This window comes from Schistocerca americana, chromosome 1 (genome assembly GCF_021461395.2).
Source record: "Schistocerca americana isolate TAMUIC-IGC-003095 chromosome 1, iqSchAmer2.1, whole genome shotgun sequence".
Taxonomy (NCBI): domain Eukaryota; kingdom Metazoa; phylum Arthropoda; class Insecta; order Orthoptera; family Acrididae; genus Schistocerca; species Schistocerca americana.
Window position 1 is genome coordinate 1229180612 of NC_060119.1, and position 24646 is coordinate 1229205257.

A 24646-nucleotide genomic window follows, 5' to 3' on the forward strand; every position below is an offset into this window, starting at 1 on the left:
TCATGGATGACAATTCGCGCCTCCATCATGCGCATCTTGTGAATGACTTACTTCAGGAAAACGACATTGCTCGACCAGAGTGGCTCGCATGTTCTCCAGACATGAACCCTATCCAACATGCCTGGGATGGATTGGAAAAGGCTGTTTATAAGCAATATGACCCACCAACCACTCTGAGGGATCTATGTTGAATCGCCATTGAGGAGTGGGACAATCTGGACCAACAGTGCCTTGATGAACTTGTGGATAGTAATCCACAACGAATACAGGCATGCATCAATGCAAGAGGACGTGCTACTGGATATTAGGGGTACCGGTGTGTACAGAAATCTGGACCACTACTTCTGAAGGTCTTGCTGTATGGTGGTACAATATGCAGTGTGTGGTTTTCATGAGCAATAAAAAGGGTGGAAATGATGTTTATGTTGATCTCTATTCCAATTTTCTGTACAGGTTCTGGAACTCTTGGAACCGAGGTGATGCAATACTTTTTTTGATGTGTGTATTTGCTTGATTCATTAACTAGATTAGAACATAAAGTACAATGTATTCTGACACTCACTGGCAATGCAAGATGATTGTTGATTACGGAATCCAGGCTTGCAGTCACAAGTACTGCGGTCCCGGCAGTACGTCACACCAGAGTCACATTCTTCATCAAACATACAGTTTTCACCAATGCGTTTTCCTGGACAGAATAATTCAATAAATTTTAAGAACTTTAATCAAAATTGTGGGTTCCTCAAAAACAATTTGATTTTCTATAGCACTTCCAAGTTGATAACAAATTTTACAATCATCACATACCATTAGCTGTCAACTGAAAAAAATTAAATTACAAAAAAATTAGATTAAAATTAAAAGACAGAACAAGAAGATAATTGAAACATTATTTATATGTCCTATAATGTAAACTTTAAAAATTATTTCATTTAATGGAAAATCCAGGATGGAATAAAGACAATATTATGAAACAGATAGATTGCTACTCATCATATAGCAGAGATGTTGAGTCACAGATGGGGGAACGAAAAGACTGCTAAGCAAGTAAGCTTTTGGCCAAAGGCATTTTTCTGAATTAGACAGCATACACACCCACATTCACACAAACGCAACTCACACACACGACACTGACTATGGCTGCCAAGGCAGCCAGAGACAGTGGTTATTTGTGTGTGTGTGTGTGTGTGTGTGTGTGTGTGTGTGTGTTGCATCTGTGTGAATTTGTGTGCATGTGTTGTCTAATTCAAAAAAAGGCCTTTTGACCAATAGCTTACATGTTTATCAGTCTTTTTGTTGTGACTGTTTGCAACTCAACACCTCCACTATACTGTGAGTAGCAGTCTATCATTTTCAAACAATGGAAAATCCAGAATGGAATGTAACAATATTATAAAAAGGATAGTTGGTACTCACCACATAGCAGAGATGCAAAGATGCTGAGTCACAGATAGGGGCAACATACAGACTGTCGGAAAGTGAGGTTTTGGCCAACAAGGTCTTCATTGACATGGTCTGGCTTCAGCTGCCAGAGGCTTTGGTCATGTGTGTGGGTGAGTTGCATTTGGATGTGTGTGTGTGTGTGTGTGTGTGTGTGTGTGTGTGTGTGTGTGTGTGGTTTTTTGTCTATTTTCGACCAAGGCCTTGTTGGCCGAAAGCTCAGTTTCTGACAGTCTTTTTGTTGTACCTGTCTGTGACTCATCATCACTACTATATGGCAAATAGCAACTATTCTTTTCATAATAGTTTTATAGTCTATCATCCTCATAATACTAAAATTATTTCATCTGTAGTAAAGGTCACAAGTCAACTTTAAAATAATGTAAAAATTGTAAAAAATTACATTATTTTTCATACATAACTGCAATATCACTTATAACATTTTACTAAGCATGTAGTGTGTCAAATTGATGTAATGTGTAAATGTTTATTACAAAAAGATAGATTGGAAGTAAATGCAATGCCAAAAATTCCACACACAAATTTTTTCATTGCTTTAGATAGAACACTGAAACATAATGTTCTCTGCATATGACATTTTTCATTTCAATGACTGCTTCACAGCCTGTGCCATATGGATCCTTCCCACCAACACCAGCTTTTCTGAATTGCACAGGTGGGAACTCTCCCTGTAATATATCCTACATTCCCGTAACCTTCCTGGCCTCAAACTTCGTTAGTCATTTTTCTCACTTATCCAGCCCCTTCCCTGTTCCCATTCCAGCACTATGCAGCCCTCATCCCACCAAGGCACCCAGTTCTTTTACTGCTCTCCATTTCTACTACCCACACACCCCCCCAATCCAATCTCTCCCCTGCCCTCTGTCAAACCTCCCAACTGCACATAGCTGCCCTACCTCTCTCCACCTCATCCTTGCACATTCCCCAGCAGCACTTCACTGTCTCCCACCCCTGGCCTGCTACGCCTCCCTCTCCCCACCCTAGTGTCCTCCTTACTCCCCACCCAAATACCACTCTCATCATGACTGCTACTGTTGCTTGCAGTGTGGCTTCAGCTGCCAGAGGATGCAGTTGTGTGTGTGTGGGGGGGGGGGGGGGGGGGGGGCAGCATCAACTTTCCTTTTCCTAATATTGTCTAAGCTGTTTATCATCCATGTTTCACTTCTATACATGGCTACACACTGCACAAATAAAATACACTCCTGGAAATTGAAATAAGAACACCGTGAATTCATTGTCCCAGGAAGGGGAAACTTTATTGACACATTCCTGGGGTCAGATACATCACATGATCACACTGACAGAACCACAGGCACATAGACACAGGCAACAGAGCATGCACAATGTTGGCACTAGTACAGTGTATATCTACCTTTCGCAGCAATGCAGGCTGCTATTCTCCCATGGAGACGATCGTAGAGATGCTGGATGTAGTCCTGTGGAACGGCTTGCCATGCCATTTCCACCTGGCGCCTCAGTTGGACCAGCGTTCGTGCTGGACGTGCAGACCGCGTGAGACGACGCTTCATCCAGTCCCAAACATGCTCAATGGGGGACAGATCCGGAGATCTTGCTGGCCAGGGTAGTTGACTTACACCTTCTAGAGCACGTTGGGTGGCACGGGATACATGCGGACGTGCATTGTCCTGTTGGAACAGCAAGTTCCCTTGGCGGTCTAGGAATGGTAGAACGATGGGTTCGATGACGGTTTGGATGTACCGTGCACTATTCAGTGTCCCCTCGACGATCACCAGTGGTGTACGGCCAGTGTAGGAGATCGCTCCCCACACCATGATGCCGGGTGTTGGCCCTGTGTGCCTCGGTCGTATGCAGTCCTGATTGTGGCGCTCACCTGCACGGCGCCAAACACGCATACGACCATCATTGGCACCAAGGCAGAAGCGACTCTCATCGCTGAAGACGACACGTCTCCATTCGTCCCTCCATTCACGCCTGTCGCGACACCACTGGAGGCGGGCTGCACGATGTTGGGGCGTGAGCGGAAGACGGCCTAACGGTGTGCGGGACCGTAGCCCAGCTTCATGGAGACGGTTGCGAATGGTCCTCGCCGATACCCCAGGAGCAACAGTGTCCCTAATTTGCTGGGAAGTGGCGGTGCGGTCCCCTACGGCACTGCGTAGGATCCTACGGTCTTGGCGTGCATCCGTGCGTCGCTACGGTCCGGTCCCAGGTCGACGGGCACGTGCACCTTCCGCCGACAACATCGATGTACTGTGGAGACCTCACGCCCCACGTGTTGAGCAATTCGGCGGTACGTCCACCCGGCCTCCCGCATGCCCACTATACGCCCTCGCTCAAAGTCCGTCAACTGCACATACAGTTCACGTCCACACTGTCACGGCATGCTACCAGTGTTAAAGACTGCGATGGAGCTCCGTATGCCACGGCAAACTGGCTGACACTGACGGCGGCGGTGCACAAATGCTGCGCAGCTAGCGCCATTCGACGGCCAACACCGCGGTTCCTGGTGTGTCCGCTGTGCCGTGCGTGTGATCATTGCTTGTACAGCCCTCTCGCAGTGTCCGGAGCAAGTATGGTGGGTCTGACACACCGGTGTCAATGTGTTCTTTTTTCCATTTCCAGGAGTGTACTTTCAGAAAAGTCTTCCTAACACTTAAATCTATATTAGATGTTCACAAGATTCTCTTCTTCAGAAACACTTTTCTTGCCCTTGCCTATCTAAAGTCTATAGACTCTCTAATTCGGTCATCTTCAGTTTGCCCAAGCAGAAAAACTCATCTACTAATTTAGTGTCTCATTTCCTAATGCAATTTCTTCAGCATCAACTGATTTATTCAACTACATTCTGTCATCCTTGTTTTGCTTTTGTTGATGTTCATATTATATCCTCCTTTCCAGATGCTTTCCACACTATTCAGTTTCTCTTTCAAGTCCTTTGCTGTCTCTGACAGACTTACATCATCATCGGTGAACCTTATAGTTTCCTTCTCTCTTAACTTTAATTCCTATTCCAAATTTTTCTTTGGTTTCATTTACTGCTTGCTCATTGTACAGATTGAATAACATTGGGGTTAGGCTACAATCCTGCCTCACTCCCTCCTCAATCACAGCTTTCCTTTCATGCCCCTCTACTCTTATAACTGATGTCTATTTTACTCCTGCTTCTTCCAGAATTTTAAAGAGAGTATTCTAATCAGTGTTGTCAAAGCTTTCTCGAAGTTAAAAAATTCTGTAAACATAGGTTTGTCTTTACTTAACCTATATTTTAAAAGAAGTCATAGGGTTAGTATTGCATTGTGTATTCCCACATTTCTCTGAAAACAAAACTGATCTTCTCCAAGGTTGACTTCTACCAGTTTTTCCGTTCTTCTCTAAGGAATTCATGTTAATATTTCACAGAAATGACTTATTAAACTAATAGTTCAATAATATTCACACTTTCCAGCACCTTCTTTCTTTGGAATTATTACCTTCTTCTTGAAGTCTGAAGGTATTTCACCTATCTCATACATCTTATGCTCCAGATGGAATAGTTTTGTCATAGCTAGCTCTCCCAAGGCTATCAGCTGCTCTGGCGGAAAGTCATCTACTCCAGTGGCCTGGTTTTGACTTAGGCCTTTCAGTGCTCTGTTAAATTCTTCTCACACTACCATATCTTCCATCTCATTCTCATCTACATCCTCTTATGTTTTTGTAATACTGCCCTCAAGTACATCTCCCTTGTATAAACCCTATATGTACTGTTTCCACCTTTCAGCTTTCCCTATTTTGCTTGGTACTGGTTTTCCACCTGAGATGCTGGCAGTCATACAGCTACTTCTCTTTTCTCCAAAGCCCTCTTTAATTTTCCTATACACTGTATCTATCTTTCCCCTAGTGATACATGATGCTAAATCCTTACATGTGTTCCTGTCAACCTCATTTTTTAGACATTTATATTCCCCTTCCACCATTTTCATTTGCTGCATTTTTATATTTACTTGTTACATAAGTTTCATTCAATATCTCCTGTGAAATCCAAGGATTTCTACTAGGCATTGTCTTTTTACATATTTGATCATATTTGGATAGTGAAAAATACCAAACCCACTCTGTCAACTGATATTTCTTTTTTAGGGATAAATGTATAATTGGTTCTGGCAGGGTGACACGTCCATCAAGCGTTCAACAATCCAAACTCACTTTCAAATAAATTCAGCAGAACTTTCAAAGTCTTGGCAATAAGCACAACGAATTGGATACCATTCCAGCAATTGATAACCCCGATGTTTTAGTTATAAGTGAACACTGGTACACAGATGAGCTAATTAGTGCATGTAAGCCACTTTCCATGAACTTTTGCTCTGCCTTCAGTAGAAAAGAGAAACATGGTGGTGGGGTAGCTATCTTTGCAGCCAGTGGTAGTAATTACAGTGTAATAGATGTAAGTGCTTTCAGCGTTGAGGGTGTAATAGAACTAGCAGCAATTAATTATAAGTGGGGGAAAGAGAACTCAATTATTATAGGTCTATACAGACCTCCATCTGGTAGCCTAGATAGTTTCTTTGATGTTCGTAATGACCTGCTTGTTGACATTGACAGTAAACACTGCAATAAAAATGGCTGGGTTGACATAATACTAACTGGAGATATAAACATTGACTTGCTGTCCAATGACTCTGTATCTAAAAAACTAATGCTAATATTAGCTCAATTTAACTTAACATTTCTGATAAACGAGCCCACTAGAGAGGTCAATAGTGTAAAATCATGCATTGACAACATTATAACTAACATGTCCCACTTTACATGCAGTGCATCAGTTCTGAAGCTTGCCATTTCTGACCACCACGCAGTACAGGTATTGATAGAAGCTGAAAATCTTCATGTCAATAGAAAAGAGAAACAATATGTGACAAAAAGAATGACCATTGATGACAATGTTAAAGATTTCAACAGTTTGCTAAAAAGCTTACAATGGGGTGAAAAAAACAGCATTACTTTCAGTGAATTTTCATCAGATTTTTATTATTGCTTCAAAGTCTCATGTCCAGAAATGACCTTTACAGTAAATGAATGCAAAAAGATACAAAAAAATAACTGGATAAATCATGAAGTAAAAACAGCAAGAGAGAAACTTAGACTTTTCCAGTATGCAATGATAAATAATAACAATAATAATAGACTAAAGGTAGAATTTAAGAACTATCAGGATTACTATAAAGACCTTCTGCTAGAAACTAAAAGTAAATATGTAGCCACAATGTTAAGAAACTCTACTAACACAGGTTTAGCTATTTGGAAAGTAATAAATAGCTTTAGGGATTGTAAGGACAGATCAACAAGTGATTTTACTATAAACCATAAAGGGCATATCATGAAATGTCAATGTCAGATTGCAAATGTTTTTAATGAGTACTTTTCTTCTGTTGGAAAATCTGTCAATGACCATTTTAAGAACGTTCAGCATAGATATAGGGGCATTCCAATCAAACAAAGCATATACTTGGCCCCAACCAATAACAAGGAAGTCAAAAACATAGTAATGTCATTAAAAAATACAAAATCAGCAGGCTATGATGGATCGTCTATCAGTACACTGAAAATATGCATAGACAACATATCTGATGCCATGGCCACAGCAGTAAATGATGTAATTGCATCAGGTTGTTTCCCAGATATTCTAAAGACAGCACAAGTAACCCTGATTCACAAGAAAGGTGATAAATCTAAAATTGAAAACTACCGCCCCATCTCAATCTTACCTGCATTTTCTAAGGTAGTTGAGAAAGTTATTTATACTAGACTAATGACATTCCTGAGTCAACACAATTTAATATTTGAAAATCAAAATGGCTTTATGAAAAACAAGTCAACATCAGTAGCAGCAGCACAATTAATAGACAAAATAATAACGGCCATAGAGAACAAGGAGTATGTAACTGGAGTGTTCCTTGATCTAGAAAAAGCTTTTGGTTGTGTCATCATCACTATATTACTTGACAAGCTGTGGAACCTGGGTATGAGAGGAACTGGCCATGAGCTAATAAAATCATATATGAGCAATAGAAAACAATTTGTCTTGCTTAAAACAAACAGCGGGTCTTACAAATCTAAAATTACAGACATCAAATATGAAGTGCCTCAAGGTTCTGTCTTGGGACCCCTTCTTTTCTTGATTTATGTCAATGATATACAGTATTGTTCTCCTAGCTGTACAAAAATATTGTATGCAGATGACACATCAATAGTGTGTAAACACAAAGACTATGAGAGTCTGGAGGTACTGTGCAACAGTGTAACTAATGAAATAGTCAGGTATTTTAATGAAAGCCATCTAAATGTAAGTGCTTCAAAGACTGCAATGATGGAATTTAAGACAAAGAAACAAATAGAATTTGACATGAAATTATCCATAGGAAATGCCATTGTAAAAAAGGAAAAATGGACAAAGTTCTTGGGAATTACAATCCAGGACAGCCTCAAATGGGACATGCATATCGATTCCTTAGCATGTAAGCTGTCGAAGAATGTGTTTGCAATAAATATGATTAGCAAATATTGTAAGGACACGGGTGTACTAAAAACTGCTTATCATGCCCTATTCTCATCAAACTTAAACAATGCTGTAGAAATATGGGGTGCAACAACTCAAGCCAACCTAAGTACATTATTAATACTACAGAAAAAAGTTATCAGAATTATTTGTGGTGTCAAACCTCGAGAATCATGCCGGAACCTGTTCCCAAAATTAGGTGTGCTTACCATTATAGGTGTGTACATATTGAAAGTTATATTGCTTGCGAAAACAGTTAATCCAAATTTCAACTGTGACCTGCACCAATATGATACAAGGCAAAAGTTCAGATACCATGTAAATAGCCACAGAACAGCTTTATATGAAAAAAATGCACTTTATGCTGGGCTGAAGCTAGCCAATGCCCTACCAAAAAGTCTCACAACCCTTCCTGCTAACAAATTAAAAGATCAGCTAAAAAGAATTCTAATTGAAAACCCTTTTTATTCCCTAGACGAGTATTATATCTGTATGAAAAATCTTTCATAAGTGTATCAAGCTCATAGTTTTAAGTAACCTACAACTAATATAATGTTGATAAAAACAATATTTGTAATATCGTGATTGCATACTACCAGACGTAAAATCCATCAAAATGTAAAATTTATTAATACAAACAAATCTTTTAGTTTGTAATTTATAAACTGACGTATTCAGAAGAATAATCTGTATGATGTCCTGAAACTGTATTATTTCTAGGGATTGTATTTGATTATTCGATGTTGAATAAATATTATTATTATTATTATCATTTGTTGCCTTCACTGTTTCATCTCTCAAGGGTTCCCATTCATCTTCTACTGTACTCCTTTCCCCTGTTCTAGTCAGCCATTGCCTAGTGCTCTCTTGCAACTCTCAACAACCTCTGGTTCTTTGAACTCATCCAGGTTTCATCTCTAATTTCCTACCTTTTTGCAATTTCTTCAGTTTTAATCGACCATACACCGACATTTGAAATCTGGTTCCATAACCTCTGTCTTGCCGATTGTCTAATCAGTTGTAAACCTTTTGGTGTATCCAGGTCTCTGCCATGAACGCAGCCTTCTTTAGTGATTCCTAAACCAAGTAGGTGTTAGCAATGATTGAATTATGCTGTGTCAAAATTCTACCAGGCAGCTTCCACTTTCATTCCTTTCCCCCAGCCTGTATTCACCTACTATTTTTCCCTCTCTTCCTTTTCCTACTATTGAATTCCATTCCCCTGCAACAACTAAATTTTTGTCTCCCTTAACTGTTGGCATAACTTCTTCAATCTCGTCATAATCTGGGGAGCTATTGGCACGTAAACTTATACTACTGTGGTTGGTGCAGGCTTTGTAATGTCTTGGCTATGGTAATGCATTCACTATCTATTCATAGTATCTTACCTGCATTCCTATTTTCTTATTCATTATTAAATCTACTCCTGCATTACCCCTACTTGATTTTGTATTTATAGACCTGTATTCACGATAACGTTTGAAGCTGACAACGTGAATTAAAATTTGTGCTGCAGCTGGAAATCGAACCCGGTCTTCTTGCTTACCTTTTTTTAATTTTTTTTAACCAAAATATTTATTTGAGAAATTACAAGAAGTAAAAACATCTCTATTGATGTGAATTACAAGATTTAATATTACTTTTGTTATTCTTATTATGGTATTTGTTTTCCTTTCTTTATTTTTGAGTAGGCAGGACACACAGTCCATTTGCTAATTTTCCTTTTTCTTACCGTAATCTTTCAGTTCCGTTTTTATTGCTGTTTAGTTTTGTCCAAATTTTGCTGTGGCAATCACGACATGACTGGCATTTCTCGGATATTGTAGTCTTAGTTTACTTGCAATGTTACAGGGTAAAATGAGCCTAGGTTAGTTATATGCTAATTACATAGGTGGTGTTTATAACTATTTGAGTTATATATTTGCATTTAAGGCAAGAAAACATGGTAGAAACAAAACGAGGGAAAGCATAACTGGTAAACACGAGGGACATGCTACTGAGTGAATTAAGTAATATTAAATGGCTACACTATGATATTGCAATAGGAGGTGATTTGAATGCTGATTTTGATGTTACTAAATGTAAGGGTAGTGTTGCAGATCTGGAAAACTTACTAAGACAATACCATTTACATCATGTCAATAACAGGCCCACAAGAAACAAAGCATGTTTAGATAACATCTTTGTAGACTTCAAGACCACTGAAAACACATGCGAAGTTCTAGTGTTCCCATTCTCTGATCATGACTCCGTATCTCTAAATTATGCAAGTAAAATTCCCCTCAATAGGAGCAATGCAAAGAGACCTGTCCCAACAGTTGTGATTACCAGACCCGTAACTGAGGATAAAATTAACACATTTTGTAATTCCATTGCTGACAGAGACTGGTTTGGCCATTGTAGTGTCGATGGACATTACACATCAAGTAATGACCTGCCAGCCAAAATAATATTTGATAGATTTTTTAATGCGTTCTTGACCCTATTTAACCATAGTATTTCCATAAAAAAATCAAAATAATGGACAGCAGCCACAAATCCAGATCTCAAAACAGACAAAATATATGGTACACTAAACAGCTGACAGATCTAAAGAAACAAGTTTTGTTACTGTACAACATATACAGTAGTATGAAGTATGACTATGCCAAATCAGCCTACGTGGAATGCAGGAATGAATACAAAAAAGCCATCCTGCAAGCCAAAAAAACCTACAATGCCAACAGCATACATAATTCCACCAATAAATGCAAAACCACTTGGACAGTAATTAACAGTGGTGCCACAGATACTAAAAAAGACGAAATTAATATCCCACCTCAAACACTCAATGAGTTTTTTATTAATTCAGTGAAAGAAATAGGAGACGCAATTATCAAACCAGACATTAGTCCATCAGAGTTACTCTCCCAAAATTGGGGTAGACAGTCACTAAATACAAGCATGCTAACCTTCTCCGAAGTATCGCCTAGATTTGTACAAGGGGTCATAAAACAACTGAAATAATCTGATAGCTTAGATATATATGGCATACCATGCAAGCTGCTAAAAAAAGTATGTGATTGAATTCTGTACCCTTTAACCCATTGCATAAACAAGTGCTTACTGGAGGGATATTTTCCTGATGAGTTAAAACTGTCTAGGATCGTCCCAGTATACAAAAAGCGAGATAACGACTCTCCATCTAGTTACAGGCCTAATCCAATAGTACCCGCATTCTCCAAGGTAATAGAATGCATCATGTACCAACAATTATCATCTCACTTTGAGAATCTAGGAATACTTCATGCTACACAATTCGGGTTTAGGAAGAATTTGTCAACCATTGATGCAATCAACATGGTAGTCAGTTACATCCTCAAAGTTTTTGAGAACAAAGGCTTGCTCAGGTCTCATTCTGTGACCTAAGCAAGGCCTTTGACTGTGTTGAGCACACGCCACTACTAGAGAAACTAGAATTCTACGGTATCAAAGGAAACAGTCTCAAGACTATTAAAAGCTTATCTCAACAACTGTAAACAGGTAGTTTGTGTTGGTAAGGAAATGACAAACATAGAAAATGTTAAAGTAGGTGTGCCTCAGGGATCTGTACTGGGCCCCTTCCTGTTTCTGATAATGGTCAATGACCTCCCCTCGTTTATTAGATCCACCACTGTATTGTATGCAGATGATATGACTTTCCTTCATAGCAGTAACAATCTTAATGATCTTAAAACCTGTGCTGAAAATACACTCACTCACGCAGCATATTGGTTCGGAGCAAATGGTTTCCTGCTAAATGAAAATAAAACTCAGCAGATAATCTTCACTCTAAGAGACACGCCACTATCTGATGACCCTAGTTCTGTTAAATTCCTGGGAGTTTATTTAGACGAAAAATTATCCTGGGGCCAACATGTAAACTATATTAGTTCAAAATGGTTCAAATGGCTCTGAGCACTATGCGACTTAACTTCTGAGGTCATCAGTCGCCTAGAACTTAGAACTAATTAAACCTAACTAACCTAAGGACATCACACACATCCATGCCCGAGGCAGGATTCGAACCTGCGACCAGAGCAGTTGTTCGGCTCCAGACTGTAGCACCTAGAACCACACGGCCACTCCAGCTGGCAAACTATTTTAGTAGTAAGCTATCTAGAGTAATTTATTTATTAAGACAACTCAGAAATTGTGTACCTGAAACATACATCAGATCATCTTATTTTGCATTTTTCCAAAGTATAATATCCTACGGCATTATCTTGTGGGGTAACTGTAGTCATATACATGACATCCTATTATTGCAGAAGAAAGTCATTAGGATAATTACAAATTCTTCACATAAGACTCACTGCAAACCCTTATTTACTAAACAAAAAATTATGACAGTAATAAGCCTCTATATATACAATGCCTTAATCTTTACGAAGAAGAACCTACAAGATGTGAAACGTAGAGAAAATGTACATTGTTACAACACAAGAAGCATCAAACACATATACACGCATTACCACAGATTATCAAAATCAATAAATAGCTATGAAGTCACAGGGCACAAACTATTTAATAAGCTGCCACATGCTATACAGGATCTTCCTGAACATACATTCAAAGAAAGACAGCATGAATGGTATATTGCCCACCTGTTCTATGATATCAATTAATTCTTTAACTGTAAAATGCAGTAATCCAACAGATGACCCACTGTACATTTATGGTAATATAAGCTAAAATATTTCAGCAGTCAATACCTTATCACACTGTATTATAAATTGTATCTTCATTTGATGTTGTCAATTGCTGTAATGGCCTAAAGACAATAAAATCTTTATTATAATTCCAGAATGAGATTTTCACTCTGCACCGGAGTGTGCTTCCTGGCAGATTAAAACTGTGTGCCCGACCGAGACTCGAACTCGGGACCTTTGCCTTTCACAGGCAGGTGCTCTAGCATCTGAGCTACCAAAGCACGACTCATGCCCGGTCCTCACAGCTTTACTTCTGCCAGTATCTCGTCTCCTACCTTCCAAACTTTACAGTTTTAATCTGCCAGGAAGTTTCATATCAGCGCACACTCCGCTGTAGAGTGAAAATCTCATTCTGGAAACACCCCACAGGCTGTGGCTAAGCCATGTCTCCGCTTTATTATTATTATTATTATTATTATTATTATTATCTGCCCTTATGTTGGGCCTTTAGGTGTGTGTGTGTGTGTGTGTGTGTGTGTGTGTGTGTGTGTGTGTGTGTGTACTATTTACATGGAAGAAGGATCTGACAATTGAAGGACGAAGAGTGAAAGTAGAGATGAGTGAAAGCATTTATCAGAACATATTATCACTTTGTGGCACCTGGGGAGGTTTAATGAAGAAGAACTTTAATCGGTACCTGTTGTTTTCATGGTGTGTGGGAGGTTGTAGCACTGAGCACTAAAACCTAGAAGGTATACACAGAGAAAACACTTTCCTTTTTTCTTGCTGCATCACTTGAACACTTTTGGAGCACTTTTACTTTCACTTTCTTTTTGAATTTAAACTATTATAACTCTGATCACTGCACTGCACTTTGGAGGTTGCTGTGATGCCGTGGGAAGCCTCACTGGTGGTCACATGCCACCGGGGAAATACCCGGAGGAAGTTCTGTGGGTGCTTGTGGTACCACCTGTGCTGCTGGGCTTCCTTATGTTCCTCCCAGAGGTCCATCAGGAAGTCGACGTAGTCTGTCTGGCATTTTGTTACGATGGCGTAACCTGTCATGCCGAGGGTCCACAGGGTTGCTAGTCTTTTTGGCCTGGGAAATGGTTTGGTGTCAGGTGCAGTGATGGCTGTGTTTGTTACAGCATGGTGGTCCGTTTATTTATTTTTTCCACCATTTTCTGACACATTTCCCATATGATGACCCCATTTTTACATGTGAAATGGTGATCAATGTGTTGACACTGCTGCATGCTTCACATTTGTCTGATTCTTCCAGGTTTATCTGGGCTAGTTTTTGGTTTGTTGGTACCGTCTTGTTGATTATTAGGTACCCGCTCACTTTCACATGCTTTGGTAGTGTGCTTTCGGTGATGTTCTTCCATATTTGTGGCCAGTTGAAATTTGGAAACTTGTTTTCGATTTTGTTCCTGGCAGGCCTTCTTCTCAGCGCCATGTATATTTTCTTCACTGTCCTGTGACTGGGATTTGCCACAGTTGTCATTGCGTAGCTCTTGTATATGTAGTATTGTTTTACGTGGCAAAGCTTATAAGGGATGTGGCTCATGTCTACTAGCGTTTCTTCTGGTGCAGGTTGCATTCTTCTTAGCAGGGCTGCTGTGATGCTGTCTGGGTTCTTCTACTTGATTTCTAGAGTCCTTTTTAGCAGAAGCACCGTGCATTTCGTTTTTACTTCCACAAGGCCCAGTCCTCCTTCTTCCACCGGTAGCAAGCATATTTCCTGTGCCACTTTGAAGATTTCTCCGCGCCACAGGAGGTAGTATGCAGCTCCCATTATTGCCCTAGCTATTTCCTTGTGTATGTCAGGATCTGTGCCAGGTAGTAGGCTTTTGATAGGATCGTTGTATTGATGAGATCTGCTCTTTGATGGAGGGTTAGTTTTCTGTTTTCATGTATTCTCGTGAGGCCTCGTATTATATGTAGTGCGTTTCTCCAGTTGTATGTAGCCATTTTCTGTGGGTAAGGCTGCATGAAGATGCCCAGTATGGTTTTCGACTACTTCATACCACCGGTTTGCTGCATTTATTTGCTTATTCCTAATTCGCAATAGCACTGTTTTCTTATTGTTTGTTTTTGCTCCTGACACTTCTTCGAAAGTCTGCAGTATTTGTTCTACTGTTGTTATTTCTTCATGTTGTTTGATGAAGGCTTCCATGTCATCTGCGTAGGCTATGCAAGCCACTGTTTTGTCTTCCACCGAGAAGCCTGCGACACTATTGGCGATCTTCTTTAATAGTGGGTCTAGTGGTACTGCAAAAAGGGCCATTGACAGGGGGCAGCCTTGCATCACTGATCTGTTTAACGCTGTATACTTGACTGTCCAGCCGTTTATGGCTATTCTGGATTTGGCATTCTTCGACAATGTTCTTGAATTTTGGTCTGAAACCTAGTCTGGTTAGCATCTTCATCAAGTAGCTGTGATCGATCCTATCGAAAGCCTTGTGGAAGTCTATGGATATTACAGCTGCTGCACTTCTGTTGGTCACTGCATGTGCTATCATGTCTCTGTTCATGGAGGTGGTGTTAAATATGCTTTTACCTGTCATCGCACATGTCTGCCATTGGTTTATCACTTTGGACATGGCAGTTTTCATGTTGTTTGCAAGGCATTTGGCTATTAACTTATAACTGGCATTTAGGAGCATGACGGGATGGTAGTCTTCAATGCAATCGGCTCTTTTCTGTTTTGGTACCAGTATGATCATCCCATCCATGAGTGTGGCTGGTATCTCTGCTCCGTTGAAAATCTCGTTGACCATCTCTGTCACATTCCCTCCGATTATGTCCCAGTACACACTGTAACACTCAGTCAGGATGCTGTCGGCGCTCTTCCTTTGGCGCTGTTCTTCAGGACTTCTCTGACGTCATCTTCGTCGACGGTCTCTGTCAGTTTTGCTCTGTCTGCCTCCGTTAGTATATGTGTTGGAAAATGTTTGTTACTACACGCAGTTTTACTTCCTCTTTTTGGAAAAGTTGTTTTAAGTATGTCTCAATGTGGATTTTGATTTCTGGTTTTGGTTTGAGAGATCACCCCTCGCCATCGTACAGGTCCTTAATGGCCTTGCTCGCTGCCCTTCCCCTCTCCCTGTTGAGTGGTGCAGGGTGGCGGGCTCATCCTCCACTTCACCATATGTTTTGATTCTTGTTATTACTCCCCTTATTTGTTGCTGTTTGATCTGTGGCATTTTGGCTTTGATCCTTCTCATTCTAGGCAAGAATGATTAATTGTCTGGCGGCGCTGTTGGTAGAACTCAGCAGTATTCCTTCACCAGAACACTTTTTCGGTGCAAAATCGAATTAACAGACTTCTCAGTATGCGAGATCCACGAGTCTATTGTGGTGCTGTGCTCTCCTCTATGTGCAAGACATTCTTGCCACATGACTGCTATTTCCTTTCTCAGTGCGGCATCTTGCAGGTGGTCGGTGTTTAACTTCCAAGAGTTTCCTCCCAATGCCGTCTTCTCTGTTTCGAAATGGATGCTGTGCTCGTAGCTGGAGTGGTCAGAAAACATTACTGGGCATACCTATACTCGTGATATTTTTTCTGCCAAACCTCTGCTTACATAAATTCTGCCGAGTCTGCTTCTTCCGTTTCTGTATAAATATGTGAACTCTGTGAGTATGGGATTTTGCACTCTCACCAAATATTCCAGTTTTAAACATCTAATGAGTTCTTGTAATTCAGTGCACACGTTTGCCACTGGGGTCTGATCCGCTTGTGCGGCCACACAATTGAAGTCGTCACCGATTACGATGTTGTTGTTGTTGTTGTTGTGTAGGATGAGTTCACATATTTCTTCATTGAAGAAGTTGCTCCCGGCTCTTTTGTTGTCTGTGCCTGATGGTGTGCACACATTCACAAATAATGTGCCTTCTATTTTGATAGCAATTCTGCGGCCGTTTGACATCTTGGATTCGCCAGTTTCTACATCTACATCCATATTCCCCAAGCCACCTGACGGTGTGTGGCGGAGGGTACCTTGAATACCTCTATCGGTTCTCCCTTCTATTCCAGTCTCGTATTGTTCATGGAAAGAAAGATTGTCAGTATGCCTCTGTGTGGGCTCTAATCTCTCTGATTTTACCCTCATGGTCTCTTCGTGAGATATACGTAGGAGGAAGCAATATACTGCTTGACTCCTCGGTGAAGGTATGTTCTCGAAACTTCAACAAAAGCCCGTACCGAGCTACTGAGCGTTTCTCTTGCAGAGTCTTCCACCTGAGTTTATCTATAATCTCCATAACGCTTTCACGATTACTAAACGATCCTGTAACAAAGCGCGCTGCTCTCCATTGAATCTTCTCTACCTCTTCTATCAACCCTATCTGGCATGGATCCCAGTATTCAAGCAGTGGGTGAACACGTGTACTGTAACCTACTTCCTGTGTTTTCAGATTGCAGTCACTTAGGATTCTTCCAATGAATCTCAGTCTGGCATCTGCTTTACCGATGATCAGCTTTATATGATCATTCCATTTTAAATCACTCCTAATGCCTACTCCCAGATAATTGCCATTCCATGCAAAATGCGTCAATTTGCTGCAGATCCTCCTGCATTTCAGTACAATTTTCCATTGTTACAACCTCTTGATATACCACAGCATCATCCATAAAAAGCCTTAGTGAACTTCCGATGTTATCCACAAGGTCATTTATGTATATTGTGAATAGCAATGGTTCTACGACACTCCCCTGTGGCACACCTGAAATCACTCTTACTTCAGAAGACTTCTCTCCATTGGGAATGACATCTATTCTTTGTCGGACCATTATGGTAGAGCCGCACCTCGATTCTGGGTCTATGTCTGTGTAGACTTCGAACCCCGGTATCTGTTCTATTGCCGTTGATGCCACTTCCTGTAGAAGCGTGACATCTGTGGCTCTGTGTCTTAGGAACTGTGAGAGGGCATCTATCTTTACTGCTGTGCTCATTTTATTGACATTGCAAGTAATTACCTGGTACATGGGATTTGCCAGCCTATTCCTTTCTATTGACCATCGGAGCTGTTGTCAGAGTCCCTTTTGGTGCAGTTGTGGCTGATCTGGCCAGCTTTGCCTGCCGTTTTCCCTTCTCTCCTGTGAGGAACTAGAATTCTGCCTTTTCCTTTCCTTTTTGTTGCCTGTTCTGTTTGTCATTTCTGGGTCTTTTTCTGTGTTCTGTTGCTTCCCCTTGGCTATTTTTGCGGCGACGTCATCTTCCTGATTTAATTTCAGTATATTTTTAAGTTGGTTCACATTTTCTCTTATCTTCTGCTCGCATGCCTGTTCATATGTGGCTGGAGAACCACTTTCACTTTCTGATTTTTCAGTATCCATCGTTTCTATATTTTTTTCTTGTTCTTTTTCCGTTTTTGCTTGCTTTGCCTGCATTTTCTGTATACGTCCCAGTTTGGGCTGCAGTTGCTGTTCGGTCTCGTCCAAGCTGCCGTCACTAATCTTTCTTTTGTCGGCATTTCCGGGCACTCGGCTGGTGGCCGGCTCAGGGCTGGGGGTGGCCGGGGGCGCGGGCAGGGGTGCGAGCTTGGCGGCCACCTCCTCCATTGTGTCCTGATCAGCTCTAGTGGCAGTGGGGCCCGCAGTGGCAGGCACAGTGCCGTTACTATCCTTTCCCTGTGGTTGCTGGGCAGCATCCGAATTTCTCTGCAACGCGAAATCTGTGTTCAGATTCATCATCGCTGTACTGGCCATTTTCGTGGGCAATCTTTCCTCGTGTGATCCATAGCGTGGCAAATGGAACTCGTCTGAGGTTGGCCTTTGTATGACACGAAGCCTCTGTGCCCAAAAATGTTGATAAACGATGGAATGTGTTTCCTTAGGTCTACTTTTATGGTGCAAACACCAGAATCTACCTGCATACGGTATGCACTCGACCACTTGTCTTTGGAGATCTCGAAAACGTTTCCGTATAGTCTGCAGGTTTTGACAATTTCTTCATCAAGGACTTCGAATGGAAGATTGTATATTTTTATATTCCTGCTCCCGTAATCAGAATGCTGAATCGTGATGCCACTTGTGGTTCTGTCTCTATGCTTGAATTTCCAGATACCCCTGTTTAGATTGACTAATCTATCAATTTCCATGGCATTTCCGATTTTTACAAAATAAAGTCCAACTGTAGTCTCTCAATTTCCTCTGCTGGTACTTTCAGTTCATCAATGATCCAGTTGTGAATTTCAAAGGTGTTTGGTCTTTCAAAATTCTTATCGAAAGTGCACTGAATAGTGTCCCTCTTGTTTGTTGTTGTTGCCATGTTTAACAGGTCAATAAAATAAGAGCACTTATACTCGCCAAAGCAGCAACTGTGGCGGCTCACTCGCCGTCCACCTTGGGCAGTGGGCATGGTGTGGGGACGATCTCATGGCCGGCTGGTGACGGCTGGGAAGTCCTCTTCTAACTGCGATGCACAATGGGCAGCATCACACGTGTTCAGAGGCGGGTAGCCAGCCAAGTTTAATTTAAGATCTATATGATCACATGTAGTACAGCACTTCCCCATTATGTCCAAAGCTGGGGTGCTATTCCAATGTTGGAGAGCCCTGGTAATAGTGACAATATAAGGCGAGATGTGAACTGGAGTTTGTGTTGGGGAAGGTACTTGACTTGGATAGTTTGTGCAGCTATGTTGACCATATGTAACGGTCAGCATATCTGCCTAGTAAGTAAGAAGACCTGGGTTTGAGTCCCAGCTGCAGCACAAATTTTAATTCACTTCTTCAGCTTCCAATGTTATCATAGATAAATTAGAGACTTAAATATCTCACGGAAAATTTAAGTTAAGAAAAAGCCCTGTATTCATTTGACCAAAAGTCTTGTTGCTCTTACCACTGTACTTCACTAATTCCCACTATATTTAACTTCAAGCTATCTATTTCCCTTTTTAAATTCTCTAACCTATCTGCCCAATTAAGGGATCTAACATTCCACACTTCGACTTGAAGAACACGGGTTTTGTTTCTCCTGATGACAACACCCTCCCGAGTAGTTCCAAACCAGAGATTCGAGCAGGGTTCTACACTCCTGGAAATGGAAAAAAGAACACATTGACACCGGTGTGTCAGACCCACCATACTTGCTCCGGACACTGCGAGAGGGCTGTACAAGCAATGATCACACGCACGGCACAGCGGACACACCAGGAACCGCGGTGTTGGCCGTCGAATGGCGCTAGCTGCGCAGCATTTGTGCACCGCCGCCGTCAGTGTCAGCCAGTTTGCCGTGGCATACGGAGCTCCATCGCAGTCTTTAACACTGGTAGCATGCCGCGACAGCGTGGACGTGAACCGTATGTGCAGTTGACGGACTTTGAGCGAGGGCGTATAGTGGGCATGCGGGAGGCCGGGTGGACGTACCGCCGAATTGCTCAACACATGGGGCGTGAGGTCTCCACAGTACATCGATGTTGTCACCAGTGGTCGGCGGAAGGTGCACGTGCCCGTCGACCTGGGACCGGACCGCAGCGACGCACGGATGCACGCCAAGACCGTAGGATCCTACGCAGTGCCGTAGGGGACCGCACCGCCACTTCCCAGCAAATTAGGGACACTGTTGCTCCTGGGGTATCGGCGAGGACCATTCGCAACCGTCTCCATGAAGCTGGGCTACGGTCCCGCACACCGTTAGGCCGTCTTCCGCTCACGCCCCAACATCGTGCAGCCCGCCTCCAGTGGTGTCGCGACAGGCGTGAATGGAGGGACGAATGGAGACGTGTCGTCTTCAGCGATGAGAGTCGCTTCTGCCTTGGTGCCAATGATGGTCGTATGCGTGTTTGGCGCCGTGCAGGTGAGCGCCACAATCAGGACTGCATACGACCGAGGCACGCAGGGCCAACACCCGGCATCATGGTGTGGGGAGCGATCTCCTACACTGGCCGTACACCACTGGTGATCGTCGAGGGGACACTGAATAGTGCACGGTACATCCAAACCATCATCGAACCCATCATTCTACCATTCCTAGACCGGCAAGGGAACTTGCTGTTCCAACAGGACAATGCACGTCCGCATGTATCCCGTGCCACCCAACGTGCTCTAGAAGGTGTAAGTCAACTACCCTGGCCAGCAAGATCTCCGGATCTGTCCCCCATTGAGCATGTTTGGGACTGGATGAAGCGTTGTCTCACGCGGTCTGCACGTCCAGCACGAACGCTGGTCCAACTGAGGTGCCAGGTGGAAATGGCATGGAAAGCCGTTCCACAGGACTACATCCAGCATCTCTACGATCGTCTCCATGGGAGAATAGCAGCCTGCATTGCTGCGAAAGGTGGATATACACTGTACTAGTGCCGACATTGTGCATGCTCTGTTGCCTGTGTCTATGTGCCTGTGGTTCTGTCAGTGTGATCATGTGATGTATCTGACCCCAGGAATGTGTCAATAAAGTTTCCCCTTCCTGGGACAATGAATTCACGGTGTTCTTATTTCAATTTCCAGGAGTGTATTTTACATCTGGATTATTTTACCCAAGAAGATGCTATCATCATTTAACTATATAGTAGAGCAGAGAGCTGAATGCCCATGGGAAAAATTATGGCTGTAGTTTCCCCTTGCTTTCAGCTGTTCACAGTACCAGCACAGTGAGGACATTTTGGTTAATGTTACAAGGCCACATCAATCAATCACTTAGAATGTTGCCCCTGCAAGTACTGAATAGGCTCCAGCCATTCTCCAGGAACCACACATTTGTGTGGCCTTTCAACAGATACATCTCCATTGTAGTTACACCTACGGTATGGCTATATGTACTGCTGAGGCATGAAAGCCACCCAACCAATGGCTAGGTTGCCAGCTAACATTAACAGTAAACGTCCTATTACTGATCCCCCTCCCCCCCCCCCCCCCCCTTGCCCCTTTCAGGGTAGACAAGATATTACTTCAGCAGCTAAAGTAACTCCCCATTCATAATAAAATGCAGGATTGTGACTGTCAGTAAAATTTTATCCAGTCACGAATTTGGCTAGGTATACTGCAGAACTGTATTTGCTGGAAGTGGTGTCAAATCGAAAGCTTTTTGAAACTCTAAAGACACCAAATAAGTGTAGTCCCCTACATTCATAACATTGAGATTTCACGTCTGAAGAGTGCAAGTTGAATCTCGTATAAGCGAGGTATTCAGAACATGTGCTTATTTCCATGAAGAATGTTATTTTGTTCCATGAAGATCATTGTATCTGAACACAACATGTCATCCAGATTTGTGTTACAAGTAGATGTGAGTGGAATTTCTGTAGATTAGTTTTATTCCTATTTTTGGAAATGGCTGTGACCTCTTCTCCAATAACTGGGATGTGGCTCTGTTCAGAGATTGTGATGCTAAATACCCATATGATTAAGAGCAGTGCTAATTCACTCGCAATATCTGAACAGAACTTGACAGTGACTTCACTGAGCTAATACAAAATATCAAATATCAGCTCTGGGACCTTATTCATTCTTTAATGATTTAAGCTGCTTTTTCAACACCACTAACAGCAATTACTATGTCACTCATTTTTGCAGTGGCATGATTAATGAATGATGACAACATTCTTTAATTTTCTCTCATGAAGGAACATTTCAGTTTTTGTTTTCCTGTTTTCTGTTTCAGCTACTGTCTACTCCACAAGGGTCTGGACTAACTTTTTATCAGTGACAGCAATAACATATGCCCTAGATTTTTTAGGTTTCAGAATGCTCCAGCAACAATATCCCGCAATGACAATGCTTAAAGGCTTCAGATATTGCTCTTCTGATAGGCAAGACGAAAGAACCTTCATGCCCACTGAGTTTTTCTCAAACCATTAGGCACATTTGAGTGGTACAGTGTGTGCTGACGACATAGATCACCTGGAACATTGCGGGTTTAGGGAAAAAGTTCCACAATGGTTCACTTCATACCTGGAAAGTATGAAGTATAAAATTGTTCTCTAATGCCAATAAACAAATAAGAGGTTTGAATCTGACTGAGGTCATGTGATTCAGGGAGTGCCACAGAGTTTTATTCGGTATCTGTTCCTGGTATGTACCATGATCCACTGCTAAATATGACAAATGATACAAAACATTTTCTCTTTGCAGATGACAAAAGTGTTATAGTGAAAGACACAGAATGTAATGTAAATGAACTAGCTAATAGTATAGTTAGTATCATCACCACATGACTCTCAGACAACAGATTGACTTATAAATACTTAAGGAGTAAAGGGGACCATTCACCAGTTGGGGTGGGGTTTGTGTCAGTTGAGGAGAGAAGGGTGGGAGGCAGCTCAGAGGGAGGCAGCCTGTTTGCCAGCTAGGAATGTGGGAGGGAGGGGTGGCAAGTGCACAGGCTAGGTATGTGATGCACAGTTGTAGGAGTCAGTGGTGGGACATATGCTGAAGGTAACACAAATTGGGAGAGGATGACAGGATGCAGGAAGAGAGAACTGTTGAGTGGAGGGTGTGGCAACAGTGGGCTAGTGGAGGTTCTGGCCAGGATATTTAAGCAAGTGAAGGATGTGTTGCAAGGGTAACTCCCGTCTGCTTAGTTCTGAGGAACTGGTGGCAGAGAGAAGGATCCAGAGCCATTGAAACTGAGCATGTTATGCTTAGCTGTGTGTTGTGCCAGTCGGCGGTCAGCTTTGTTCTTGGAAGTAATTTGGTGGTGGCCATGCACCCTGGTAGAGTAGAGTAGTAGTAGTAGTAGTAGTAGTAGTAGTAGTAGAGGGGCTTTTGGGCGCACGACAACAAGGTCTTCAGAGCCCGTTCAGTAACATAGTGAGACGGGTGTCAAGAAAAAACCTCAGAAGAGTAATATAAAACGGGACATAAAACACACGGAACAATCGTTGAAAAATATGTGCCTATCCACAATGAAGCATGGGATGAAGCAGGGCGTCAGCAGTAAAACATGTACAACACAGGAAGAAAGTGGTAGAGGGAGCTAAAACAATGTAGCAGATGGAAGTGGCTGGCTGACAGCAAGGAAAAAAAGGTAGAGAGCTGCTGTATATGTTGCAGATTAGGTATATGAGACGGCTGCTTTCCCACTACCTCATTTCTTATACACCACACCTGCTATACCCTACACACAACTAATTTTCCATGGAAGGCACAGTATACATAGTAATCCATGGCACAGCCGTGGCCACCTGCACAGCATCCTCCTTCGCCAGTTTCTTTATGGTCTATCTAGAGGAAAGCTTCCTAGCCACATAATGCTCCCAACCACTAGTCTGGTTCAGGTCCATTGATGATATCTTCAGGATCTGGTCTCAGGACCAAAACATCCTATTCTCGTTACTTCACAACTTCAGCATCTTCTCTCATAGCTGCTTCACCTGTTCCTGCTCAACCCAACATGACACTATCATGGATGCTGAACTCCATCCTTCTGATAGCTTCAGCCACACCTCTGTCCACATTGGCCCACCAGCCACCAACAGTACCTGCATTTTGACAGATGCCATCCCTTCCACATCACAAAATCCCTTCCATACAGTTCAGCCACCTGTGGATGAGATACCTACAGCGACAAGAACTGCCTTGCTCAATACACTGAAGATGTCATCAAGTCCTTCACAGACAAGCACCACCCCTAAACCTAGCCCACAAACAGTTTTCCCATACCATATCTCCATAGACCCAAAATCCTCCCACCACCTCCAAGTATCAGCTGCAAAGGTGTGGCTTCTCATCACCCAGTATCACCCTGCACTAGACATAAAAAACAGTATTCCATCTGAGTCTGCAGACATATCATGGCACTACACCAAACAGGTATTTCATTGTTGTGCAGGGGCAGTTGAATTTAGTGAAACCAAATTGGGAACAGTAGCACAGCCATAGACAATATTTTTATTAATTCTTCATTACTAGATGGGCATTCTGTTAGTGAAAGGGTGAATGGCCTTTCAGACCATGATGCACAAATTTTAACACTAAAAGGTTTCTGTACTCAAACAAATGTTATATATAACTATGAACTATGTAGAAAAGTGAATCCAAAGGCAATAGAGAG

At 42.0% G+C, this 24646-nt stretch overlaps 1 protein-coding gene across 2 annotated transcripts in view; it reads right to left on the bottom strand.

Annotated features, from left to right (window-relative positions):
• LOC124610640 (rh5-interacting protein-like) overlaps window positions 1–24646 on the bottom strand; it is a 159381-nt gene that overhangs the window by 85209 nt on the left and 49526 nt on the right. For both annotated transcript variants that reach the window (XM_047140307.1, XM_047140219.1), the window contains exon 2: window positions 563–688. In XM_047140307.1, the coding sequence (XP_046996263.1) occupies window positions 563–665 (103 nt within the window). In that variant the 5' untranslated portion in view covers window positions 666–688. The remainder of the gene's footprint in view (window positions 1–562; window positions 689–24646) is intronic.